At 37.9% G+C, this 23,649-nt stretch overlaps 1 protein-coding gene across 10 annotated transcripts in view; it reads left to right on the top strand.

Moving 5' to 3' along the window:
• The window catches only part of ACOT9 (acyl-CoA thioesterase 9), a 34,135-nt gene that overhangs the window by 1,132 nt on the left and 9,354 nt on the right, over positions 1 to 23,649 (top strand). For 2 of the 10 annotated variants that reach the window (XR_010884297.1, XR_010884296.1), the window contains exons 2-16: positions 1,113 to 1,204; positions 2,937 to 2,963; positions 6,013 to 6,058; positions 9,926 to 10,096; positions 10,190 to 10,227; positions 12,240 to 12,323; positions 12,897 to 13,000; positions 13,777 to 13,850; positions 16,179 to 16,246; positions 17,199 to 17,310; positions 18,415 to 18,505; positions 19,013 to 19,098; positions 19,885 to 19,972; positions 20,161 to 20,311; positions 20,572 to 20,711. Coding sequence is in view for 8 of the 10 variants with exons in the window: in XM_067297211.1 (XP_067153312.1) it covers positions 1,113 to 1,204; positions 2,937 to 2,963; positions 6,013 to 6,058; positions 9,926 to 10,096; positions 10,190 to 10,227; positions 12,240 to 12,323; positions 12,897 to 13,000; positions 13,777 to 13,850; positions 16,179 to 16,246; positions 17,199 to 17,310; positions 18,415 to 18,505; positions 19,013 to 19,098; positions 19,885 to 19,972; positions 20,161 to 20,311; positions 20,572 to 20,630 (1,291 nt within the window). In the remaining 2 variants the exon portion in view is untranslated. Of the gene's footprint in view, positions 1 to 1,112; positions 1,205 to 2,934; positions 2,964 to 6,012; positions 6,059 to 8,146; positions 8,227 to 8,795; positions 8,862 to 9,325; positions 9,448 to 9,475; positions 9,582 to 9,925; positions 10,097 to 10,189; positions 10,228 to 12,239; positions 12,324 to 12,896; positions 13,001 to 13,776; positions 13,851 to 16,178; positions 16,247 to 17,198; positions 17,311 to 18,414; positions 18,506 to 19,012; positions 19,099 to 19,884; positions 19,973 to 20,160; positions 20,312 to 20,571; positions 23,535 to 23,649 lie in introns of those variants that run through there. The other 8 variants (XM_067297211.1, XM_013951954.2, XM_067297243.1 and 5 more) reach the window with 8 other exon arrangements.

Here is a 23,649-nt window from a genome sequence, read left to right as displayed (position 1 = left end):
AGGCTGGGTTAAGCAAGAAGTCTTTTGCTGGCTGTGCTATGAGATGTGTTTGGTCCAGAAGCTGTATCTGTAACAGAAAGGTTTCACAATTACCACTAACATGATCTCTAGTGCATATGAAACTCTATTAAAAAAAACTTTTAAGGTGGTTAAGGTGTGTGTGTGTTTTTTTTTTTTTTCCTTACTGTTTTAAGTAATCCTGATGTAGCTGCAGGTGGAGGCAGCTTGTATGTACACGATACATGTGTGTAAATATGTTCATAGGGGAGATGTAGCTAGAGATATGTATATGGCCCTGCTTTCCACTGGTGCCTGGGGATGTGTCTTTTTTTCCTTTTTTTAGGAGAAACCCCAGCCTTGATCACAGAAAATTAAGGGACAGGCAACCCATGTTACTTCTTAGGATAATACTGTGAACTATCATGAGGGGTTTTACTCTTGCAGACCTTCTGTGTGTTTTTATGTTACCACAGTTTTGTTTGCCTGGAGGATCCTTCCTGGCTGCTAGCTGGTTGAACAGTTACTGAATTGCTGGGCAGATTACATTCTCTGAAGGATTTCATGGTTGCTGCTTTTTGCTGAGCAACTAAGAAGATTATGTCCTGCACTTTATGCTTGTTATGAGTTGGAGCAGTGCATAACCATGGAGAAGAATATCATGGTTCGCTCACTGGGGAAGTGTTGGGGGCCTTGTGATATCCTTCCTAGAGTATTCCACCTTCCGCTTCCACATATGCCAGACAAGCGCGTGTGTCGGTGTTTATGTTTAGAGTCGTGGATAACGTGCTAGATGCATGCAGATCCTGTCTGTGCTAGGATGTCTACATTGTAAAGCTGGTGTTCAGTCTAAGCTGTTGTCCCAGGGCATCTGAATAGTCAGTGAAGAGCACAGTCACCTCCAGTGAATCATTCTTCCCTCCTGTTTTAGGATAGGGACAGATACCAGTTTGAATTTCAACTGGCTTCAGCTGTTGGTTTGCTTATGATTCTAAAAATCAGACTAAAAATAAAGAATGGTAGTTCTGAAGCAATCTGTACCATTAAAAACAAATCCTAATTTAATTGCATGGCAGTAGTATTAATGATACTAAATCCTTCCACTATGTCTGTAGATTGTGCACCATGAAGAAGCTTTCTTCTGTCCTGGCTAGGACACTCACTTCTGGGACCAGTGGCTCCCTGTCACTTCCTGACATGTCTGAAGGTAAAGTAAATAGCTGTATTTTGGAAGACTTAGAAATGTTGCTAAGGAGCTTACTGTTTCAGATGGTAGCCTTTGATGTGTTAATATGGTTTGGATACATTGCAAAATGGCCTTACCCTTGACTGTTAGCTCATAGTACAAATATTTTGGAAATAGCAGAAAATCATTGCGTGTGTTCTGAGATCAATGACAATGAATATGCATACGTTATAGAAATTACAGATTTAGGGATTAGTCTGGATCTTTAGCCTTGGAAGAAGTCTCTTTTCTGGAGGAAGAACTTTTTTGTAAGGAGACTCTGGATGGAAAGTCAATATAGTACAGGCAGGTACTAAGGAGATTGGAGACTATGGTCAAGAGATAGTTCTGTAAGACTTTATTCACACTCTGTGTTTTTTATTGTGTCAATATTGTTTCATAAACATAGAAAAATCTTTTAATTTGATCAGCATCACTGCCATGTGAAAATGTGCTTGTCAATAGTGCATTGTGCTGAAATATTGTTTTAATGCTCTAATAATAATTAAATCATAGTATTCCTGTTTCAAAAGCTTTTTAAAAAGTTTTCTGGCATTCTTAACCTATGCATTGAGAAAAGGAGAGGAGGAAAAGGGCCAAAATTGTATACAAATAATTCCTTCATGAAGTTCTGCTTGTTTCTAATGTCAGCTTTTCCCTTTTGTTCTCTAAATGGAAGCCCTAAGTAATCCAATAAAAGAGAAAATGAGGCTTATTGGCTGTTAGAGATTTTTTTTTCATTATTGTTAATAAATAGTAATTTGGGAGTTAAAGGAGAGAAACAAGTAAACAGAACATTGCATAATTGCAAATATTACCCAGCTTTTTTATTTGGACATTTTATAATGATACTACCTGGAAGGACAGTACAAATACTGAAGTCATGAAGCCATCCTGGCCTTAACTCTGATTTGTTACTGAAGAATACTAATATTTTGTGGGCTATAATAACTGTAAATATTTGAAATTTTGTTCCAAAATTATAAAATTAATAAAAATGCTGTGCAGACTTTTGAGGATATGTAAACAAGCTCTTCTTCCTTTCATTTGCTATATATGTTTTCACAAAACACCAAATACTGAGTAGCTTTTCACACCCTTCTTTCTAACTTGGGGTCCCAGTTGTGAATGTGCTCACTTCTTCCATGGTTCTCCTAAAGCATACTGTGCAGAACTTCAGTAATTTCCTTTGAAATAACTCTCATCCCACTTCCTGAAAAATGCTCCCAATTATTCTTTCGTCCAAGTGCAATCCTGACGTTCCCATTAGTGTCTGAGGTATTACGATTACTCATGCTGTTAAGTGTTTGCAGCTCTAGATTCAGAGATCTTGTCATTAATGTGTGCATTGAGAACCAATATTAATATTGCTTGCTGACAGTAAAAGGTAGCACAGTGTTTGAGAAATTAATTGGAATTACGGTGGAGGCAGATATTACACAGGGCCACTAGATGGATGAACAGTAAAGCTGTCTGTGATCAGATGTGAAGGAAGGGACTAATTCAGTTGAAATCACAAAGACACTGACTCAACCTTGGAAACGAGCAAGGACAAGTTGCTTACAGTTGCTTACTAAAATTAAGGTGCATGTACTTAAATGGAATTTAAGCAAGTAAAATTATCAGATTCATAGATTACCCCTGAATAAAGGTAACTTGTTTTCTTTCTTTTACAATGGTATTGTTAATTTAACATGTGCTTTCTGCTCCACAGGACATTTACCCATTCATGTGAATAATGGTGTGTTGTGGTAATCTGTATATATTTTAATATTTGCTATAGCACCAAACTTACCTTGCTACTCTCTTGCCTTACTTTAGCATTCATGAAGAATGAAAAGCTGTTGTTCTCCTCTGTCAACTTGCTTAAAGCCTCTTTGTCTTTATTAAAGTTGTTAGTCATAACAAGTGAATGGTCTGGTCTTATTTGTAGAGATACTGTTGTAGTAGGTCTCAGTCAGCACACTGTATTCCTGATGGCATGCTGGATAACACATTTATAAGAGGCTTGTGGGATACAAAATCTCTTACATACCAACTCTTGCAGTATTTAGCTTCACTGTAGACATCTGAATAAAAAGACTTGCTGTTTAGAAGCAGTGAATATCTGCAGCTTTCACTGAAGTTTGGACCAAGTTCTGTACACAAATGGCTGGTAAAATATATTAGTGGTCTACCTGAAGCTGGCCACAGCCTGGGGAGGCATCAGCACAAGGGGGTATGGATCTCGTTGAAGGATGCAGTAAGCTTGTCCAGCTGCATTCATGTCCTCTGTCATTGTACAGAATAGATTGAATAAATGCAGGTCCTCTTGCTCTGGCATTAATGTTCCAGGAGATTCTGTAAAATATTGCAACATGATATGGGTGAATGGGTGAAACCCATTTTCTATAGTTATGTTTTGTACATCTAAGACATTTACCAGTTGTAATATAAAAAAAGAGAAATAGTTAATGGTGTATTGAACTTAATTCTGTTATAAAATAATGAAAATGTAGAAGAGCAATATCATTTTCCCAGGGGGAAAAAAAAAAAATTATGTATTTGTGAGTCTATAAAATGGACCAGATTTAGTTTGGCAACATCTTAGAAACACTTTTACATTCAGTTCTTTTATTGTTAAAATGAAGGTTACATAGTCGCAGTCTGGCAAACATTTACTTGTATGCCTAGCATTGAAATCAGAAAGAGTAAATGGGATTAACACTGTATATACATGTTTGCAGGTTTGGACCGAAGGCTTTTTAGAGCTTTTTACCTCTTTAAAACTGAAAAGGAAGATGAACTTAGTTTAAACCAAGACAGAGACACTGACTCTGGAAGTGCTGTTTATCCTCCCTATCCCAGCAGTCTGCACACTATTGGGAAATTGAGGTTTTGTGTTCTAGAAGCTGTAACTGGGTTTCTGCTAACTCTGTATTATTCAACTGCATGCTATGGCAGCTTCACAGATGGAGTATGAGTAACAGGAAAGTAGTACCTATTATGTAAGCAAGCTAGCTGCTGCTTAAAAAACCAATCAGAACCCCCTTCCAAAAATCAACTCTTCAATTTTTAATCAGTTTCTTTTCACTGATAATTTCTTGTTCTTAGAATTAGTAAAGGAACTCTTCTTATTTCCAAACATATTTTTAGCCTAATTTCTTTAAGAAGTTAGGCCTCAGTAATCAGTTTTTGTCTTTGTCTATCTGCCTATCTTCGTATCCCCGTATTCTTCCAGAATCTTTTCTTGCCTGCCTTAAGCCAAAATAAAAATAGGTAAGCACAAATCGCAGAGACCTGTGTTTCCACAAGCTCTGTGAAAATTGGCATGTGAATTAGAGGTTCATTAGGGTGCCAAAATTAGTGTTGCCATTCAGCCGCTGACCATTGTGTTTGATGGCAGTTGGCAAGTAACAGGGATCTGCGTACTGGCTGGCAGTCAGCCGTATGTAGCTGAAGTGGCCACAGCTCGTGCTGGTGCTTGACCAGAGGTGCTTGACTAGAGGTCAGAAGTAGACTGAGAGTGTACAGACGGGAGCTGAGGGTGCTGGGGGAAAGGAATGAGAAAGGGGAGGTTAGGAGTATTGCAGCTATGGAGGTATGGGGGACTTGGGCAGGAAAGGAACAGCAACTGAAGTGACTGTGCCAGCGGGCAGAGTGGATCTGGCTGAAAGATGGTACCTGTTTTTAATCCATAGGAAGTCAGGCTTCATTAACTCCAGTGCTCACAGGACAGCTTGCTGACCACAGGGAATACTCTGACCTGGCATTTAGCTTGGAGTTGGCAAAGCCTGATTGTATCTAATAACCTAAACATATAAAGGATCAGCTGATGGGTCACCAGCAGCCCCCCTTCTGTTTCATTGTGGATTTTTTTTGACAGCCCTTCCTTGATGTGTCCTTAACTATTTTGCCCTAACATTTGAGCCCTCTCCATAAAAATCTTTGTAAGTAAGCAAGGTATCCACTTCTCAACTTTCTTCTGTTTTGAACTTAAGAATTTATTGTTGCTGTTTGTTTTCAGATGTTTGCAAACAGTATACATTCACCTGCCTGATAGTGATGGAGTGGTCTGATCGACTTGACTAGATCTTAGCACACTTAATAGTCCCATCCAAGGAAAGAGTCAAGTAATTGCTTCTGCAGGTTCTTGAAATTTAAGAAAACCTTATGCAGGGCTAGTATTAATTGTGATAGTGCAAAACAGTGCTGGAAGCAATTGTACAGATCTGTCCTAACACTGTAATGTCTGAGGCTGCTAAAAATGTATTTCCTGAGTGAAGGCATATGAAAATATGCTGGCAAGAGCCAGACTACTGACATTACCTGCCCTTCATGGGTGGGACTGATTAAAAAGTGCTCTCAGCATTCCCTGTCTCCCAGCTGTGCTGTTCCCTTTTGGGTTCCTTTTTATGACTTCATGATCTGTGTTATCTCCACGGTTTGTTTGTGTTTAGCCTGAAATATTTTCACATCAAAATTCCTCAATCTGATTTTGATCTGCTGTCTTTTTCAGTTGTTAATTAGCACTGCAGGCATTTGATTGCATTAACAAACACTCTAAATGCATTCTTTGCTGATCTTGGCTGTACACAATAAGCTACAGAATCATGTTACTCAATCCATTATTGTGATATGCCTACTAACAGCATCAATGAATTTGGCCAAACTTTTGTTTTGAAGCCAATATTTGCATGACTGCTTAATTTTCCTGTTCTGGAATGAGGATTTTGTTTCTTTGCACCAGGCAACCTCACATTTATCACTTGCAGAACTAAGCTTGATTTGCTTTGATTTTTTTGTTTCAGTGCGAAGCAGATTGAGGGATATAGTGGGAGCATCTACCAACTGGAGGTACAGTGTACATTAAATGTATTTTACTTTATTTGTGAAACCCAGAGGGAGCTCAGGGTTGTGGTAATGGAAATTGACAATGTTCGCTAGCTAGCTGGGGAAAAAAAGCATCTGGCCAATGCTAAAAAATAATGCAAACCAAAGGTTTTTGAATTCTTACTGTACCACAGACTTCTGAGATTTCTCTAGCAGAAGATTTATCTTTAACACCAAAGGAATGAAGTTTATGTTCTTAACTCTTACAAGAATTTTGCATTAGCTTTGAAATTGATGGAAGTTTAAGAGCCATAGAGTCTGACCAAAAATGTTACATTGCAGTCATCTCTTGGTTTATCTGTTGGGGGATTATCCATGTGGCAGATTTATTCTGCCCTGGATTCAGAGGCAACAGAACTGGGTCTGCATGAAGCAGGCTGTATTATGAATGGCCTGGCAGCACCCATGTGGCTTTGTAAAATTGTCAGCTTTGGGTCTCTGTTCTCTAGTCAGGAGTATCTCAGGCATTTCTTTTTTCTGCTGTAACCTAATTGTGGCTTAATTTGCATATAATTTCTATCGTCCATGTTTTGGGTTATTTTGCTCCCCCTCCATTATGTTGGATAAACCAGAGCTGACTGTAGTCCTCCAGCTGTTAACAGTTCTGAGTAAGTCAGTATAACAGTCTGGGGAAATTATGTATTGCAGAATGAGTGGTTCCATAGCTATTTTATTGACTGTTGATATTCTTATGACTGTATTTGCTGAGCTATTATTTCACACTTTGTGCACTGATAGGAAATGTGGAGAGGTATCTGCATGCCTGGATTGAGTGTCTAATGTGTCCTGGCTTTCTGACTAGGTCTATCTGAACAGTACTATAGGCATGCTAATGAAAGTGCCTGAATCTCGGAAGCTGATTTTTGCCAAGTAACAAAGCATGAGGCGACCTGAAAATTTCAATAGGTCAGCTGACAAGCACTCTAAGGTTGATTAAAAAAAAAAAAAAAAGCCTTTCCTGCAGCCACAAATAGGGAGGAACCATGCTATATGGAAATATCATCTGAAGATAGGAAACTCATAGAAGGCCTGGTCAAATACAGTCTTTCCATCCATTTCTTCTCCCCCACTGCTCCCACCATGACAGGAGAGGAGACTGAAGCCAGGATCACCAGAGCAATGTATTCCTTAGATAGGTATATCCCTTGTGCTATATAAAATGCAGAATAATTGTGTTGGAAGTTGTTTGCAGAGTGTTGTATGCTTCAACTACCATGAAGAAGTAAAGCTGGGTAGCCCATAGCTGGATGTGCTTGAGAATGACAAGCTTAATCTGTGGGGAAGTTTGGAAGACATCAGTCATGTGGATGTTGAGATCCCACTTGTAGGACGGAGTGACAAAGAACTGATATGCATAGACAGAACAGCTAGTGCTTTAATGAACTTAGACCACAGGATGACTAAGAGGATCCAACAGAGCAGCTTGACAGGGGTCTGGAAATGGGAACTAGATGTGGGCTGCGAAGGCCTGATGCACAGACGTGTGGACTACTGTGAGAGTAGGAAAGATACAGGTTGGAGGAACACCTTGGACCATTAAGTTTGCTAAAATGAAATTTTGTTTTGTGATTTCTCTTATAGGGGTCAGTGGCATTTTGCATTAAAAAGAATGATTTTGCTTGTGCGTTCTCTGTTTCTATACTTACATAGTTAAGAATGAATCCATTCCCCTTTACTAATACAGTGCAGTGATTCTTACTATGGATATGAGATATTTCTAAATAAAGCTATTGGATCTAGGTTATGGAGTAGTTTGGACTGTGTTGAGATCATTAGGAATAACATCCATAGAAGTCTGCATAAGAAGACCTGTAAAATTCTTTTGCAAGTACAGTTTGATGACGGATTCATAGGATGATTTACACTAGACTTCACCAGAGTCTAGGAAGAGTTTTGGCCATTTTAGAAACAAAAAATGTCATTTCTCAAAATACTTAGAGCAGTTATTAGGTGAATACCTAGGTGAAGTGTTGACTGGTATTGCAGTGTTGAAAAGTATTTATCTGTTGTAAAATGTAACTGCCTTGAGCCCAATATTTCTGTATATTAAAGAGTGCATTCTGAAGCTGAAGTGAAGAAGAGCTCTGCTGTTGACCTCAGAGGAGCCAGGATGGGACTGGTGAAAACAGAATGTAGTTGAATTTTTATTGTTTATTTTTTATGTTTTTAGACAAAATTTTGATTTAATCTCTGACTAATTTCTCTTAAACCTTTCACTGAAAGACCTTAGAAACAAATCTTTAAGAAAGCATAGGGGTGCATTGCCTTTGACTGCATTTTTTTCCTTAGTCATCTAGTATATTCCATGTCTATACAGTGTCTCAACTTCAAAAAATCCCTCTGGAGTAGGGAGCTATCATTTCATCTTCTCTGAACTCTGCAATATTATGTATTCATGTTGCTCAGATGATATTTTTTAAACAATAAAATACTCTTGAAATTTTCTGTAAATGTCTGTGTTCTTTGATTATGGATTATTCACATTCCCCCCAAAATTATTAAACAGAAAAGGGGGTATAAATATGTGGAAGTGTGACTCCTTTGGACCTCTCCTCTGCTGAAATAAAACACAAGCCAAAAAAAACTTTGTCTTAAAATATGGCTAATATCCAGAATGCATCCAAAATAAAAACTTTAAGACAACTTTCCATTCCTTTTTGGTGAAAAGTTTCTTTTCTGTTATTTTCTTATAGATTGTTTTTTAAGTGTCTCTGTTAAACAGTGGCACGCAAATCACAGTAATGCAGCATGCACCACTGGATGAATGGTACATATCCACTACAAGTTTAAAATTAAGTTTGGTTACTTAGTGTTTAATGCCTTCTCTTGCTCTAAGAAATTGATTAATCATCTTGTGCACTCTCTTGCTTTATACCTGAACTCTTGCATGTCTAACCCTCAGATTATTAATGCTTTGTTGTTGATTCTAGGGATGTTATCAAATATTTGCTTTCTTCAGGCAGGCTGCACTTTTAAGGGAGGGAAGTTTCAAGGAACAGGTAGGAGAATGGTGGGCAGGGTTGTTACATGGCGTAGGTATCTGTGCAGGGAACCAAGCTGGTGGATTGGAAAGAAGTGAGGATAAGTTGGCCCTCTCTCTTGTTCAAGCTGCAACCCCTCTGGACTCGGTGGTGCTGGAAAAGCACCCTCTGAAAGGGTAGAGTTCCCTTTGCTGTGTGGTTACTTTCCATAACTGCATAGCAGTAAGAGGACTGGGCAGAAAGAGAGAGAAATAGGTTTGTTTTCCCTTTCTTTTAGCTTGCTGGTCAACTGTATGCTGTATGAACTGATGCTGTAAAGGGAAACGTCATCTGCAGGTGACAGCAAGTCTTAGCAGATGAGATATCTCTCTGGTCAGTACTAGGCAGCATTTTATGTCTCCTTTGTTTACTTGGGAGAGATTATAGGTCTGATTTCCAGCATACAAAATTGGCAAGAAGAATTGGGATATAGAAGCTACAGAAGACATGAGTGTGCACAAAAATCCGTAGGTTAAATTGTACATACTTAAATTTTTTTAAACTATTTTGTTTTCAAGGAAAAACATTTTGCTATCATTCAGGATTAGATAAATTTTGTTTATCTCTTTAGTGCAAAGTAAGGGTTTACCACTCATACAATAAAACTATTTTATTAAAAACTTCTCAGCAGTAGTCTTGCATAACAAAGCTTATTATGTGCTTTTTACTTTCTTTTCAAGGCACACTTGCTGTGTCTTGCTATTTTTATATCTTTCTTCCTTTCATTGTAGTAATCTTCACTGTGGCATCTTTTAGGTAGGGTTTCAGTTCTGTTGTCATACCTCAAATGGTGTTTTTCTTCTCTTACTAGGGATCATGTACAAGCAATGCAAGAAAGAAAAGCTCTTCATACTTTACTGGCAAAACGGCAGGAAGATCTGCCTCCTAGGAGAATGAAAGATAGCTATTTGGAAGTTATCCTACCTCTAGGAAGTCAACCTGAAATAAGAGAAAAGTATCTGAACGTACACAACAGTGTCAGGTAACAAAGCAAGTATGTTATATGTACAGAAAGGTGTTAACTTTCATGCATTATCAACGTAGGTATTTAATTGTCAAAAAACATATTTTACAGGTTTGGAAGAATTCTTGAAGATCTTGACAGTTTAGGAGGTAAGTATCTGTCTCTTGAAATGAATGCATGAATAATGCAGACAAAGTGAGTCTGAGTAGTGTTTGGGATGGTATGATATTTCCTCAGAGAGAGGATCACATCAAAGTGCTATCTCTAAGGGGGGATCAGGGAAAATATACAGGTGTTGAAAGAAAATGAGGGGTGATAAAGAATAACCAGAAGCAAAATGGCTCCTTATATCTTCAGTTTCTTGCCTCTGTCCAGTTTTGTAAAGGACCAGCTACAAAAATAGTTTATTGAGAAATGCGCCTAGACTGTGAGTCTGTGCTGAGTTCTAAGTGAGAGAAAATTGCATAGAGAGCTATTTCAAATTAAATCAGATTATTTTTCTCTTAACAAAAAAAAAACAAACCCAGCTGATAGTGAGGGGAAAGTTACTTAATATTCCTTTTGGGGGAGAAATAAGACAGTATAGTGTGGAGAGAATGTATCCATTGTGATCAAATAAAAACCACCTGGTATAGATTCTTGGGTTGTGTTTTGGAATTTGTGTTACAGGTAGAAGTAGAAACCACTCAGTTGTTTTGTGAGTTAGCTTTCTTGATCTTTTTCTCCCTGGTTCATTTATTCATGATGTTTAAAAGTTCAAGGTCTTTGTCTTTTGTTTTCCAGCTAAAATAAGTGCTGGGTTGTTAATATAACCTGGGGATGTTTTTCTCTTAAAATGTCACAAGATGATTTCTGTTTTGATCAAAGTTCTGTAACTCATTGGGAGCATTTTGGTGGAGGTTTTTGACAAAGAATTAAACACTTATTTAAGGGAAGCTCTGAATGGAAAGTACATATTGATTTCTTTGACGGAAAAGAAAGACCTTTTAGGAGTCCGGATGGCCAAAATTGAGGAAGGCAGAGAAACAAGTGAATGCATATCACCTATGTCATCAGGGATAGATGAAATAGCTAGGTTATTTGTATTTCTTTCTGGGATGTGAAAGGTATTGCCTTCCAGTTCCTGTCCTGAATTAGGAAAGGAGTCTTGAAACTATTGGCTACCCTCTGCTGTTAAATGAGATGAGCTTGTTTTTCTTTCTCTACCTTGCTTATCTTCCCTGTAGATCTGTGAAAATCTTAGATTTTTCCTGATACAGCGCAGAATGTTTTCATTTTTGTTTTTAATCATATTTGACTTCAGTCAGTTCTGTTGGGGATGTATCAGTTTGGGTTAATCCTAACTGTGATCTTGACAGGCATTCTACATCAAGATGTGATTGACTTCAAATTATTTATCCATGGCAATAGAAGTCTGATAAATCCAACTCCGACTCTTACTAAATTGTATTGATAGGTATAACAGTTTTTAGAATGGTGACTTTAGCAATTTGAGAGAAAAAGTATCTCATTTGTTGGAAGGATCTCTCTCCTCTCTGCAAACGAATACTTTTGATTACAGTAATCTCTATCAAGTGAAAATCACGTGAATAGTAGACAGTATCTTTGCAGCAAAGTACTTTAGGGAGTTTACTTGGATGTACTCTTGTGATCAGAGCTAATTAATTTAAATAATGACTATACTTTCATGCCTATAAGCCACATTTATCTAATTTGCACCGCTTTAAAGGAATCAGTATTTGAAAATAAGTCCTCAGATAACATGTATCCTTGGACAGCCTGCATAAAATCAGAGTAGGAGGTAGGAAGGGAATGCAAGATCTGAGACAAATGGGCTACAGGGATAAAGGGAAGAGATTATATGGGATAGGGAGTAGAGGAGCAATGGGTTGAGGTAAGGTGCTAAAATCAGTTTTCCTTTGTAGTAAGTAAATATGCATATAGCCTAGACAACTGCTGAATCACAGTTTTCTTTATAGCAATCCCATGAGTTACACACATGAAAATGTGGAATTCATCTGCAGCCATGCAGGCTGCTGTTTGAGTTTGTGTTTTTAGGTACCTCTCATGTTTCACGGAGATGGCTTTGATAATGCTTTACTAACGCTTTGGTAAAATACAGGAGAACTGAAAGCTGACTCCATTTTTCAACTCTCTGCAGTTCTCATTTGCTACACTCACACGAAGCAGGAAGCACAGCCAAGGTCTCCCTTATCAATAGTTACAGCCCTGGTGGATAAAATCAGTAAGTGGCAATTTGATCAGTAGAAATGATTTCATCTATTGGCCTGAACCCCTGGTCTTTCTGCAGCTATTGCTTTCCCATGTTTCTTACTGGGGATTTCTTCTTCCCTCTCCTGTTTAGTTCACTTTGTTGTTTTGGCTTATAAGTACTCTGGCTTTTTTTGGAAGGGGGCGAGGAGGGAAGAGGGCTTTGTAGATGCTTTCCTAGCATTTCAGGTTTCCCTTCCTTTCAAAACATGAGTTTTTATGCTTTCTGCACTTCTGTGTTCAGTGTTGTATTAGCAAGTGATTCTCTTACCTTCATTATTGAACAGTATTTCTTGTGATGGAGTTAGGCCTTGCTTATGTCCCATGTTCTGCTGAGCATCTCTGTGGATCTGTCATCCATCTGCCACCTATATGCCTACTTCTTCCTCCTGTTCTAGAGTGTGGTCCCTTGCAATGACTGTCTTTTTCTGGGTTGTCTTTGTGTGTGTTGTCACTTACAGAAAACAAAGAAGCCTTAGATCACTCACATTTAATCCAGAAAGACTGGATTCTCTATCTCCAGTAACCTCTAATGTTTGTCTTTTAGATTTGTGCAAAAAGATCATATATCCAGACTGTGACATCAAATTCACTGGCAATGTTTCCTGGGTTGGGAAGACCTCAATGGAAGTGAAGATGCACATGCTGCAGGTTAGTTCTTGTGACTTCTCTCCATCCTGTGACAGTCACGCTTTATATTCTGAGGTGCTTCAGAAAGGATTCTGAATGAGGATGTTAGCAGTCTAAATTAAATTTTCTAGGATAACTGTCTTGAAGGGCTTGAAACAGCTCTAGTGTTTCCAGACCAAGGTGAGTGCTGATGCTCTAGGATCAGCAAGATCCGTTGTTGCTAATTTTTCTGTCATTTATTTAAGAGTAATGCAGATACAGTATGAACGCCTAATTGTTTATACTGTATTACTTAATATATACTTACTTCAGTAAGTATACTTAATTACTTAAGTATTACTGGCTACAATTCAGATAAACACTCAGCTAAATATTTTATGATTCAGTGTGTCTCCTTGAGTGAAGTCTCTAATGTAGAAGATCAGGTTACACCTTTGTTGTCTGAACTCCTCCCAGTGTGGCAATTTGATATTAACAACAAATAGTTGTTGTGGCATTTCTCAGAATAAAGGATAATTGGATCATTTTAGAATGAGTATGATGATTTTTCTAGCTGAAACTAGTAATTAGTTAGCATTCCTTTGCTTAATATTTACATTGCAGAATTCTGGAAACTAATGTTTTAAGTTTTGTTCTTTCCTTGCCTTGGATCTATTGTGAGAGAGCTCAGAAGGGATGACAATGAGAAAGCAAACAGGTTTACAGTGTGATTGTATGGTTGATGTCCACTGGATAGCTTGCTAAGCACTAATACAGTTTTAGAGTTTACGAATATAGTTGTTTCCTGTCTCTTTTAGCTACATGATGGTGACTACAGCCCTGTGTTAGATGCGACCTTTGTCATGGTGGCCCGGGATCCAGAAAACAAACGGTAATTTGTAGGACAGAGGAATCCTCTTCAGACTCCTGCTGTAGTGAAAGTTGCAAACGTGGTAGCTTGCTATGTATGTGTAGAAACTATATAGCATCGGTTACAGATAAATGACACACTTGGTGTTTTCTCTTGGCCAAATGTCCCTCTAATTTCTTGTTACTTTTCTGGGGCAAGCTTCAGAGCATTGCATTCAGCAGTTAAGTGACACAAGGAATCGCTGTTAGTCCCGGGATTTGACCCTTTTCTTTAATAGATTTATCCCTGTGCTTGAATGACTGGCCTGATGAACATGGAATTGAATGAGTTGGCTAGAAACTCATCTGCATTCTGGAGTACTAGTTAGAGTTAATTGGTTTCCTGTCCTAAGGAATGGAAAGATTGAGCCTTAATGGTTCGGTAATCTTTGAGTGAAAAATGCCTTTAATTCCTTAATAGAAAATAGTAGGTGTTGTCAGAATGACTCATCAGCCTGAAACTTGCTATGTAAATAACATGGGATTGGGAAGTATTTTCACAGAATTACAAGAAAGAATTACCTTATTTTTTCTAGTTTCACTCTTTAATGCCTAGTCATTAAAAAACAAGCTGCTTGGTTTCAGTTTTGGTTTGCATGACTCCAGCACTATTAAAAATCAGCTGTATTTCTTACCTTTCTGTAAATAGCTTGCAAAAGTCATAAACCATTTTCTGTTTCTAACTAGTTTAAATAATTGTTTGTATTTAATGAAGAGGGTTGTGTTTAATGAAGGGGTTTTTGCCTGACATAATTATTTACTCCTGATAATAATAAAAGTAGTTATTAGTTTGTTTTCCTTCAGGTTTATATGATATTTTTAGGTCCCGTTAACATAGTATTCATGCACAATATACTTTAAAAGAAATTTATCTATCTTATACCCATTTTGAGGAAGCAGGCTTGTTTTGCAAAAAATAATATCAAATTGATATAATTATATGCTAGCAGACTGACTAATGCAGCAAAACAAATGGTGGTAACTCCAAGCAACTCTCCAAGGCAGTGTTCTTATTCTACTTTACAAATGGGCAGCTGAGGGCATGTCTATATGGAGGTACGTCATAGATACAAACTTCACTGCCTTTTCTCTGAGCCAGATGGACAAAAGCCAGCTGTGTTTTGGAAGACTTCTATCTGTATAAGAAGGGGATTCTGTGTTAGGTAAAGACTTTGCAGAGAGGTACGAGATAAATTAGATTGTGCACAGCACCACAGAAATGTGGGCGTATGGCTTTGAGCCATAGCAAATGTGCATCTCAGCAGCTTGGGGCATGGACAGAAGAGCTGGTGCTGACGTGCCCTGAGCTGGGGAGAGCAAATATGAGCCATGTGATGGAGCAGGAGCCACTGGGTCTCGAACATTCCCCAACCAAAGTTCTGGCAAAGAGGAAAGAGAGCAGGCTGTTCCCAGCAAACAGTGTCTCTGTGTGCTGCTTGTCAGCCACCCGAATAAAGGTTCAGGGCTAGATGTGAATTGCTCAGCAGATTTGCATGTTTGTGTGTGTATGTATATATGTATACATATACACACATACACATGTATATACATACGCAAACATGCAAATCTGCTGAGCAGATAGATATGTATGTTTTTGTTCTGAGCATTCCTATAAATAGTTAAAATACAAAAATATTATGTGGAAATTATGAGGAAGAAGGGCTCTTGAAAATAAGCAGTTGCCTTGCCTTGTGAACAGAAAGAATCAAATTTTATATAATTATGCTAGAGTGGATTTATTTGTGCAGTAATATAAACATATGAATTGGGACTCCAGGCAGCCTCATATCATCATCTTTGATAAGTGTTACATGTGGTAAACAGCTTTTGGCTGTTGATAAGGCTGTCATGGGAATGTATAGATTATAAGAACACTTGCTACTTAAAGCACTGTGTTCTTTCTATTCCAGAAGGAATTTTGTTTTGCCATTGAAGTTTTGTATATCTATTTTAGACTGTTCTAGATCATCACATCTTCATTTGCTATGTTTCTAAATAGCTTTCTCCTTGAGTGACGTTCAGTACAATCTATGGGTACAGTTTGGGCTCTTTAAGAAGCACAGATGCATTGGTTACTCTTTCTTAATGGTACTAGATAGTGGTTGGATCTCTTACCTGACTCTTCAGAATTAAAGTTAATAAGATACTCATTTGGCAGCAGCCACATCATGAAATAACATTTATTTCTAAGATATAATCTGAAGTCTGTCTTTTCATCTTGTAACTTGTATGTAAGTAAAAATGTTATAACGTAATATTTATAGGACAAATTCTTATAAAGTTTGTAACTTAAAAAAATTCCTATCCATAGGCCAGCATTTGTTAATCCACTAATTCCTGAGAGCCCTGAGGAGGAAGAAATCTTCAAGCAAGGGGAATGTATGTTTTATTTCCTGGCAGTATGAAAATCTGACTCAGCTTCAACTTAGTAGCTGGAAAGTAGACTTCAGGAGTTCTGCTGCTAATAGATGTTCCTAATTTGTTTAAAATCAGATTTTTGTTGTGTCTCACGTGTCAATATGGCTAGAGATGGAAGAGAGAGGATTTAAAAGCTTGATACCACATTCTTGGAAACCCTTTGGCTAAGCTGACAGGCAAGGGCACTTTTGGTGTACTCTGCACCCTAGACTTCTGTTTCCAGGATGCTCACTCCACTTCGGTCCTGACTGCGGCATGGGCTGTCCTGATGTTCTGGTTGATGCATTGGCCCCACGGTGGGCCTGCTGGAGTGCATCACAGCTCATTCCCTATCTGGGTGGCTGAGTTTCCTTTGGAAAGGAACTCAGGCATGGGAGAAAAGCGTGCAGCACCTTCTTCTATTGTTCCAAGCTGGAATTTTAAAGCAGGGAATTAAATTTAGCAGAAAAATAAAAGATTGTATAAACTGAGCAACAGATCTTTTAAAGTTTCAATCAGTGTGGCCTGGGGTAATAAGTTTGATCATAAATTTGCATTCTTGTACCATTGGAAAACCTACAGATATTTGTCTGTTCTGTAGGGTTTTTTGTCTGATATGTTTTTTGTACTTTGGGAGGATATTTAAGTGCCCTGTTGGAGGGGTGGATGGATATCACAGTATATGTATAAGGAGTCTTCATCACATTCGGGAGTAACAGTGGATTTCTGCCTTATTTTTATTTTGATGCCATCAATTCTAAAAGCCAAATTTCTGTTTGAGTCCAAGTCTAGCACTGTGGGACTGTGAATCTTATTTTTTAACTTGTGGGAAAATAAAGTGGAAAGAGACAGATGATTCCAGGTTAAAATCCCCAGAGCCAAGTGAAAGGGTTTTGTCTTTGAACTCCGATTTTTTTTTTTTTTTAATGTTTAGTTAACAAGACAAAGAGGATTGATTTCAGCACTGCTTCCTTACTGAAAATGGCTCCCACTGCAGAAGAAAGAAACATTGTTCATGACATATTCCTTAATACATTGGACACAAGGCAAGAAAGGGGGGGTGGAGGAGAACTGAAGTCTTGTGAGAGGGAAAAGTAACATGCCTTTTGAGTTGGAGAGCAGAGTGGAAGATACGTAGACATTTGTTTTCCTATTTCAACATTTAAATTCTTGGGTGCTCTGCTTGAAACACAGATACAAAGTTTGATGTGACATTTATGCCTCTCAAAAGTATCTTTCAACATCCAAGAGTGTTAGCTGTGCAAGGATGATAAAAGTGACAGTGTTAGCACAACGAGCTTCTGAGCAAGCTGTTTGGAATAATCTTCAGAAAGAAGGTTAATGATGTTTAACTGAACAAGGGAATGGAACTCTTTTGCAGCCTTGTGACTTGCAACCATATAAGAGTTTTCTGCTGTGATATCTAGAAAAACCTGTGAGGGCAGGAATTGGCCATGTTTGACCAGGTAACCTTACAGTGTGTTTTAAATATAACACCTGACAACATTTTCTGAGGGAGACTAGTGTTGACATACTTCTCCCATTGAAATTTCTGTGAAATCTTCCAGTGCCAGTGGTGGTAGAGCAATGCCTAATGACATTAGTGTACTGTTGCATTTGTGGATAGTTTATAATTTCTTTAACTTACTAACATTATGTAGTTGATATTTCAAAACTGTTTACCAAAGTAAGACGTGCCTTCCATTAGAATTAGCAAATGTATTTTGTTCACACTCTGTCTGGGTTTGAAAACCTCAAACTGTCTGCCTGTTTGATGTTGAATTACTCTGTTAGTTGATTGTGTGCTTTTAATTCATATTATGACTTAATAAACAGTGCAAGGCTTTTCTGGAAAAGTAAGCACATGCTTTGTGGATGTAGTTCATTTCTTCTTTCATGCACCTTTCATAAGTTGAGACTGTTCACATAAACTTGAACATTAGCAGAAGTATTTGAAAGATTGGGAGCAGAGGCTATATGATTACAGTAACAAATCCAAATACCTCTTTGGATAAGGCTTCAAGGTCTGTTGGAATAGCTTTTAGTGGTAGCATTTTTGGTTTTTTTAGTGCCCACATTTCCTGTTGGTGCATTTTTGTCTTGCTGAATTCTGCTAATGTGGGTTATTAAGTTTATTGCCTCTTCCATAGGACGGTAAGTTTCCGGAGTCGTGTATTACCACCCAATTCAGTGTGGATGGAAGATGCAAAGTTGAAGAGCCTACAAATTTGCCACCCTCAGGTATTTTGAAGTATATTAATGAATTACAAAAACAGTTATTGAATTAAGAATTGTCTTTTAAGACTAGTGAATCCTTTATTCTGTTTAGGTTCTTCTGTCCTCCTTACCTATTTAGAGCTGAGTTTCTGTTGCCATTCTTGTATTATCTGTATGGATTAACACTGAAAAATAGAAGATTTTCAATGCTTTCTTTTATTATTAGAGTGCTCATTTTGTGTAAAGAAATTCCTTTGCAAAGTGTTTAAGTTGGACTTCTGGTTGATGACACAATTTTGAGTTTTGATCTTACATTGTCAAATGAGTCAGATGAGCGCCTATTAAGTTAACTTGCTACAGCCATTTGGCCTTTTGTATATATTTTTCAGTAGCGCTCTTTATATATTCAGATGCTGGGTGTTCTGTTAAATCCTGTAAACAGAAGTGCAGATTACTAGGCAGAATTCAACACAATATTTTGGGAAAAATATATGTTATATAGCAGTTTGCTGATGGTGTTTCTACATGTAGGAACGGAACATCTTCAATAGGATCTTTGGGGGTTTTCTCATGAGGAAAGCATTTGAACTGGGATGGGCAACTGCTTGCAGCTGTGGGTGAGTTGCAGACTTGCAATATTTATATAATCCAGAACGTGGTGCATGCATTCATAGGTCAGAAAACCAAGCTAACCAACATAAGTCTGAATAGAAAGGACCTAGATGTCTGACTGAATGTGGCAGGACACAGCAATATTTTGCTTAGATGGTGCACCTGTCATTTTTACAAAGAGATCTGTATCTTTCTCCTTAGAGCTTGGTTTTTAAATATCACATGCAAAGATAGAAAATATATCCTTTTTGTTTTGTCATTCCAAGCTATTGAGATTGACTTCTAAAGATGCATTTTCTTTCTAAACATACGAAATAAACATTCTAACAGGTACTGCATCTTCTCATTACATACACAAGAGTAATGGTTTCTGAACTTCTAAAAAGTGCTTGTTCTTAGAAAATGTGACTGAGGTCATCATCCAGCAAAGATCTGTGTATGACTTTAATGGTGAGCATGTGCATAGCCTGATAGAAAGATGAGTGTTTTTTGTCAGTACTTGGACACCTGAGGCCTAAGCAATGATGGCATGAAGACTGCCTGGCAAGCATAAGGCAGTGATGCCATAGTGTGTCCTAAAGGAGTGTGTACTTGAATGCATATAAGAGAGGTTTCCTCCAGTTATTTTTGTCTAGGGTGATGGCATAATTCTTCAGCAATTCCTGTGGCCTGTATTTAATTGAGACTTATTTTCTAAAAAAAAGTCATTAAAAGGCCGACAGGGAAATAGCTTCAGTTTCTCCAAGCACCCTAGTTATTCTTGAGAGCAAATTTCTCTTTTTCTTGCTCAGGGGTTCCAGACCCTTTATCGTATCTGTTGATGATATCATGTTTCAGAGGCCAGTTGAGGTTGGCTCCTTACTACTGCTTTCTGCACAGGTAGGAGTTGGTTTCTTTTTGAAGAGCAGAAAAACTTACCCTTCATATTATCTCTCTTAATCACTGATAATGAACAGTGCATTGTGAGAGAGTGTGACTTTTCTTGTTAAGCAGTAAAACAAAGCCTGTTTCAGTTTTTCAGTGCCAATGATGAATTACTAATTGTACCTCCTGTCTTAACCATGTAGGTTTGTTATACAGAAAAAAACTATATCCAGGTTCGAGTACACAGTGAGGTTTATGATGCAGATACCAGAGAACACCAGACAACCAATATCTTCCATTTTACATTTATATCAGAAAAGGAGGTCCCACGGGTTGTCCCCAAAACGTATGGAGGCAAGTATCCAATTAATGCATTTTCATTATAATTCTGTGGAAAAGAAGACTTTCTTTCCTTCTGTTTGAATATAATGAAATGCTGAGATGAACTATTGACATTTGAATAATTTAACAGCATTTCATGGCAAAGCACATGTATGCTTTGATGACAAAACAAATGCATTTTGGATTGCTCTTTAATATTGCCACTCTCTGTAGTTGCCCATTATTGATACTAAGTTAATAGTGTATTATCTCTTTTCTTCACGTTATTTCAGAGTCCATGTTGTATTTAGATGGAAAGCGACACTTCACTGCAACCGTAAAAGAAATCTGAGAGGCACTGAATGCTGCATCAAAAGCATAGCAGCATGCTGTCTTTGAAAGAGAGCTGTCGCCAGAGATGACTACCAGACAGGTGCCTGCCATACTGGGAAAAAAAAAAAGTTCCTTTTTAGCACTATTTATGTATTTGCCTATAAGTGGATTTCTTAGTCTCTGCTACTAGCATTTTTTTTAGAAATCTACTTCAACACACTGATTCTTTTAGGAAAAAAGGCTGGAAAAAATACCATTTTAATCTTTAGAAAGCTTCTGTCTGTCTGCTTTGAGAGATCTTGTTACCACCTTTGCTGTCTTGTCACCATCTGCCTTATTTCCCTAGATAGTTCCCCTCTGTGTTTCTCTGATAAGGGGTAGAAGTTCTATCAGAAAAATATGGGCAATAAGTAGATAAACACAGATGAAGCCATTTGACCTACATTAATGTGTAAATTAGGTTCAGGATCTTGTTGTTTTTAACAAAGACACAAGCATCTGGACAGCAGCAGAAGCTCACAAATTATTAGAGTGTGCACGCGATATTAGCGTGTACATAATATGCAAGCAGGCATTTTCCATCATCTGGGATTTTACAGGGTTGTTGCAGCTTCTGTTTTGGATGGTTTCCTGTTCCCTTGGGGAGCTTGGTTTTTGTAATGAAATAAAATGGCCAGATGGGCTGTTCTGGCATTCTGTTTGCATACAGGCAGTTCTGCCAGTCTCTTGTAAAACTTTTTGTTGTTGTTGTTTATTTGTTGCTAAAACTGCAAGTGCTTTCCTGAATGAATTATTCATGACGGTCTGTAGAGTAGGGATCTGACTGAGATTGGGAAAGGGCATTGTGGAGCGAAACATTTTGGTTTATTTGGAGTTGGGAGCAGAGAAAGGAAAATGCTAAAATGGTATTGGTTGTATCTGATAGATGCAGGAGTCAGGGGTCCAGGGAATCTGTGCTGAGCAGCTCCCAAGTCAGCTGCTGAACAGTGAGAGAATTGTTACTCTCCTATGAGGGAATAGCTATACCACTCCTATGTAGGGGTGGACTGTAATGGAGTATGAGTATTGCACTACTTTAAAGCTTGTCAAGTTTATCTGTGAAGGACAGTCACAATCACAAAATTGGATCTCTGATACCTTCAAATCAAGACTGATGTCCTGTGTGATCAAGACACCCAAACAAGAGTAGCAGGGCTCAGCAATAGGTTAAATGGAGGAACTATCATGTCTTACAGTGCAGGAGAATAGACTCAGCTGTCCCTTACAGGTTTAAAATCTTCAAAATGGGGAAGCAGCAGGTAGATTTGATGCAACTCAGCAAAGATGTGTGAAGCAGGTTGATAAAATAAAGCAATGTGATGAGATTTTATTTCAAAGTAGGAAAGTTTGAGAAATTCATGATTAGGAGCAGCTTCCTCTGGCGCTGGAACGATAGCGTGAAGTTCATGGCTTGTAAAAGCTGACGGCCGTTCATGGAAGGGGAATGAGCGTTCCATCAACCCGCATGTTATGCATTGACTTTTCCCTTCTAAGATTTTGCTGCATGTGTTAGGCAGCTTTCCAATGGAGAAAGTGTTACTTGATACAGATTGGGTTGATGCATTGCAGTGATAGCATGCTCCCTGTTCCTTATATCGAGTTCCTTTCTTCAGCCACACTCTGTTGCTGATGCAGCTGTATGATCTTATAATCCTTTTCTTTAATGGTTATGAAACTCTGGGTATGTATTGTGTGTGTATTTTCTGTTTTCTGCCTCTTCGTGTTCTAAAACTCTTTGGAAGCTGAGTATATTTGACTGGTCACACAAATAAAGAACGGAAATTCTCTCCCAGCTTCTTCCTCCCTTGCTGTATGCATCACTGGGGTGTTCAAAGAAAGCAGTAAAGCAGGAAGTTGAGACATCTGTCTCAGAACTATCTATTACTTCTGACTATATAGTTTTTTTAGCTTTGGCCCAGGGGTCCTACACGGGTCACTTTTGCATAGCAATTATAAGTTAAATGAGTATCAAATTCTTCCTCTGCTGCCTTTTCAGTTATATTTAAATATGAAGTTATCATAATTTCTAAAATTATCCTTTGGAAAGTGGTTGGAAAGGAGGAAAAGAGATAACATAGTGGGGAGGAAAGCATGACATAAAACTCCCTGGGCACAGTGAAGAAAATGAATCCAGTAAAAGAAGATGCTTAAAAGGATGTGTGTTTTCAAAGTTCATGATATCTTAAGAATGTACAACAATCACAGTTAACTATAGAAATGTACGTACAGCCATACAGAATATGTGTGTGTGTGTATACACACATATATATATATATAAAACCTATGTAAACTATGTATAGTAATAAAAAGAAAGAGAATATGTGCTCATGTATTTTTATTCTTGGAAGGTAACTCCAAGCTGGCTCCGTCTCTGAGTACAGGCTAAGGATATCTGTATTTGAGGAATGTTGTTTATGTACATCTCTGTATGCTTTCATGGGTGATATAAAATTAGTTTTTCTTAAATCTCATATTCAGAATTAAAATATTTTAACATAGTAATTATTATTAGGTTTATTTTGCAACTTAATGACCAACCCCTCAGTGCTATAAAGTAACTAACCATTACCACACAAAGCTAAATGTGTTAATAGAAAATCTTTTTGTTTATAGCTAACATATCTGTGTAACTGGCTATGACTAGTGGAAAGTAAATGTTTCTGTGCCCATCATGTCTTGGAATGCAGCAAGGAAGGGGGAATTCTAGCAGCTGGATTGCCCCGCCCCCAACCCTTTCAGTTAACAATGACGGATAAGGAGAATTCTGTGAGATTGGTGAGCTAAGTTGCCTCCCATAGTACTTTGTTTTAGATGTTTTTATTTTTCTGTGTCAAAAATAAAATGATTAAAAATGACTTAATAAAAAATACCATAAGAACTTTTAGTAATCCCTCCTCAAATTCTCATTCTTTTGCAGCTAAGTAGCAGTGTTTAGCATTGTAGGAAGAAATTTCTTGAAGCTATGACAGCATTGGCAAGTGTGAGGGTTTTAGTTCAGG

This window comes from Apteryx mantelli, chromosome 1 (genome assembly GCF_036417845.1).
Source record: "Apteryx mantelli isolate bAptMan1 chromosome 1, bAptMan1.hap1, whole genome shotgun sequence".
NCBI lineage: Eukaryota > Metazoa > Chordata > Aves > Apterygiformes > Apterygidae > Apteryx > Apteryx mantelli.
This window is presented reverse-complemented; position numbering and strand designations above follow the sequence as displayed.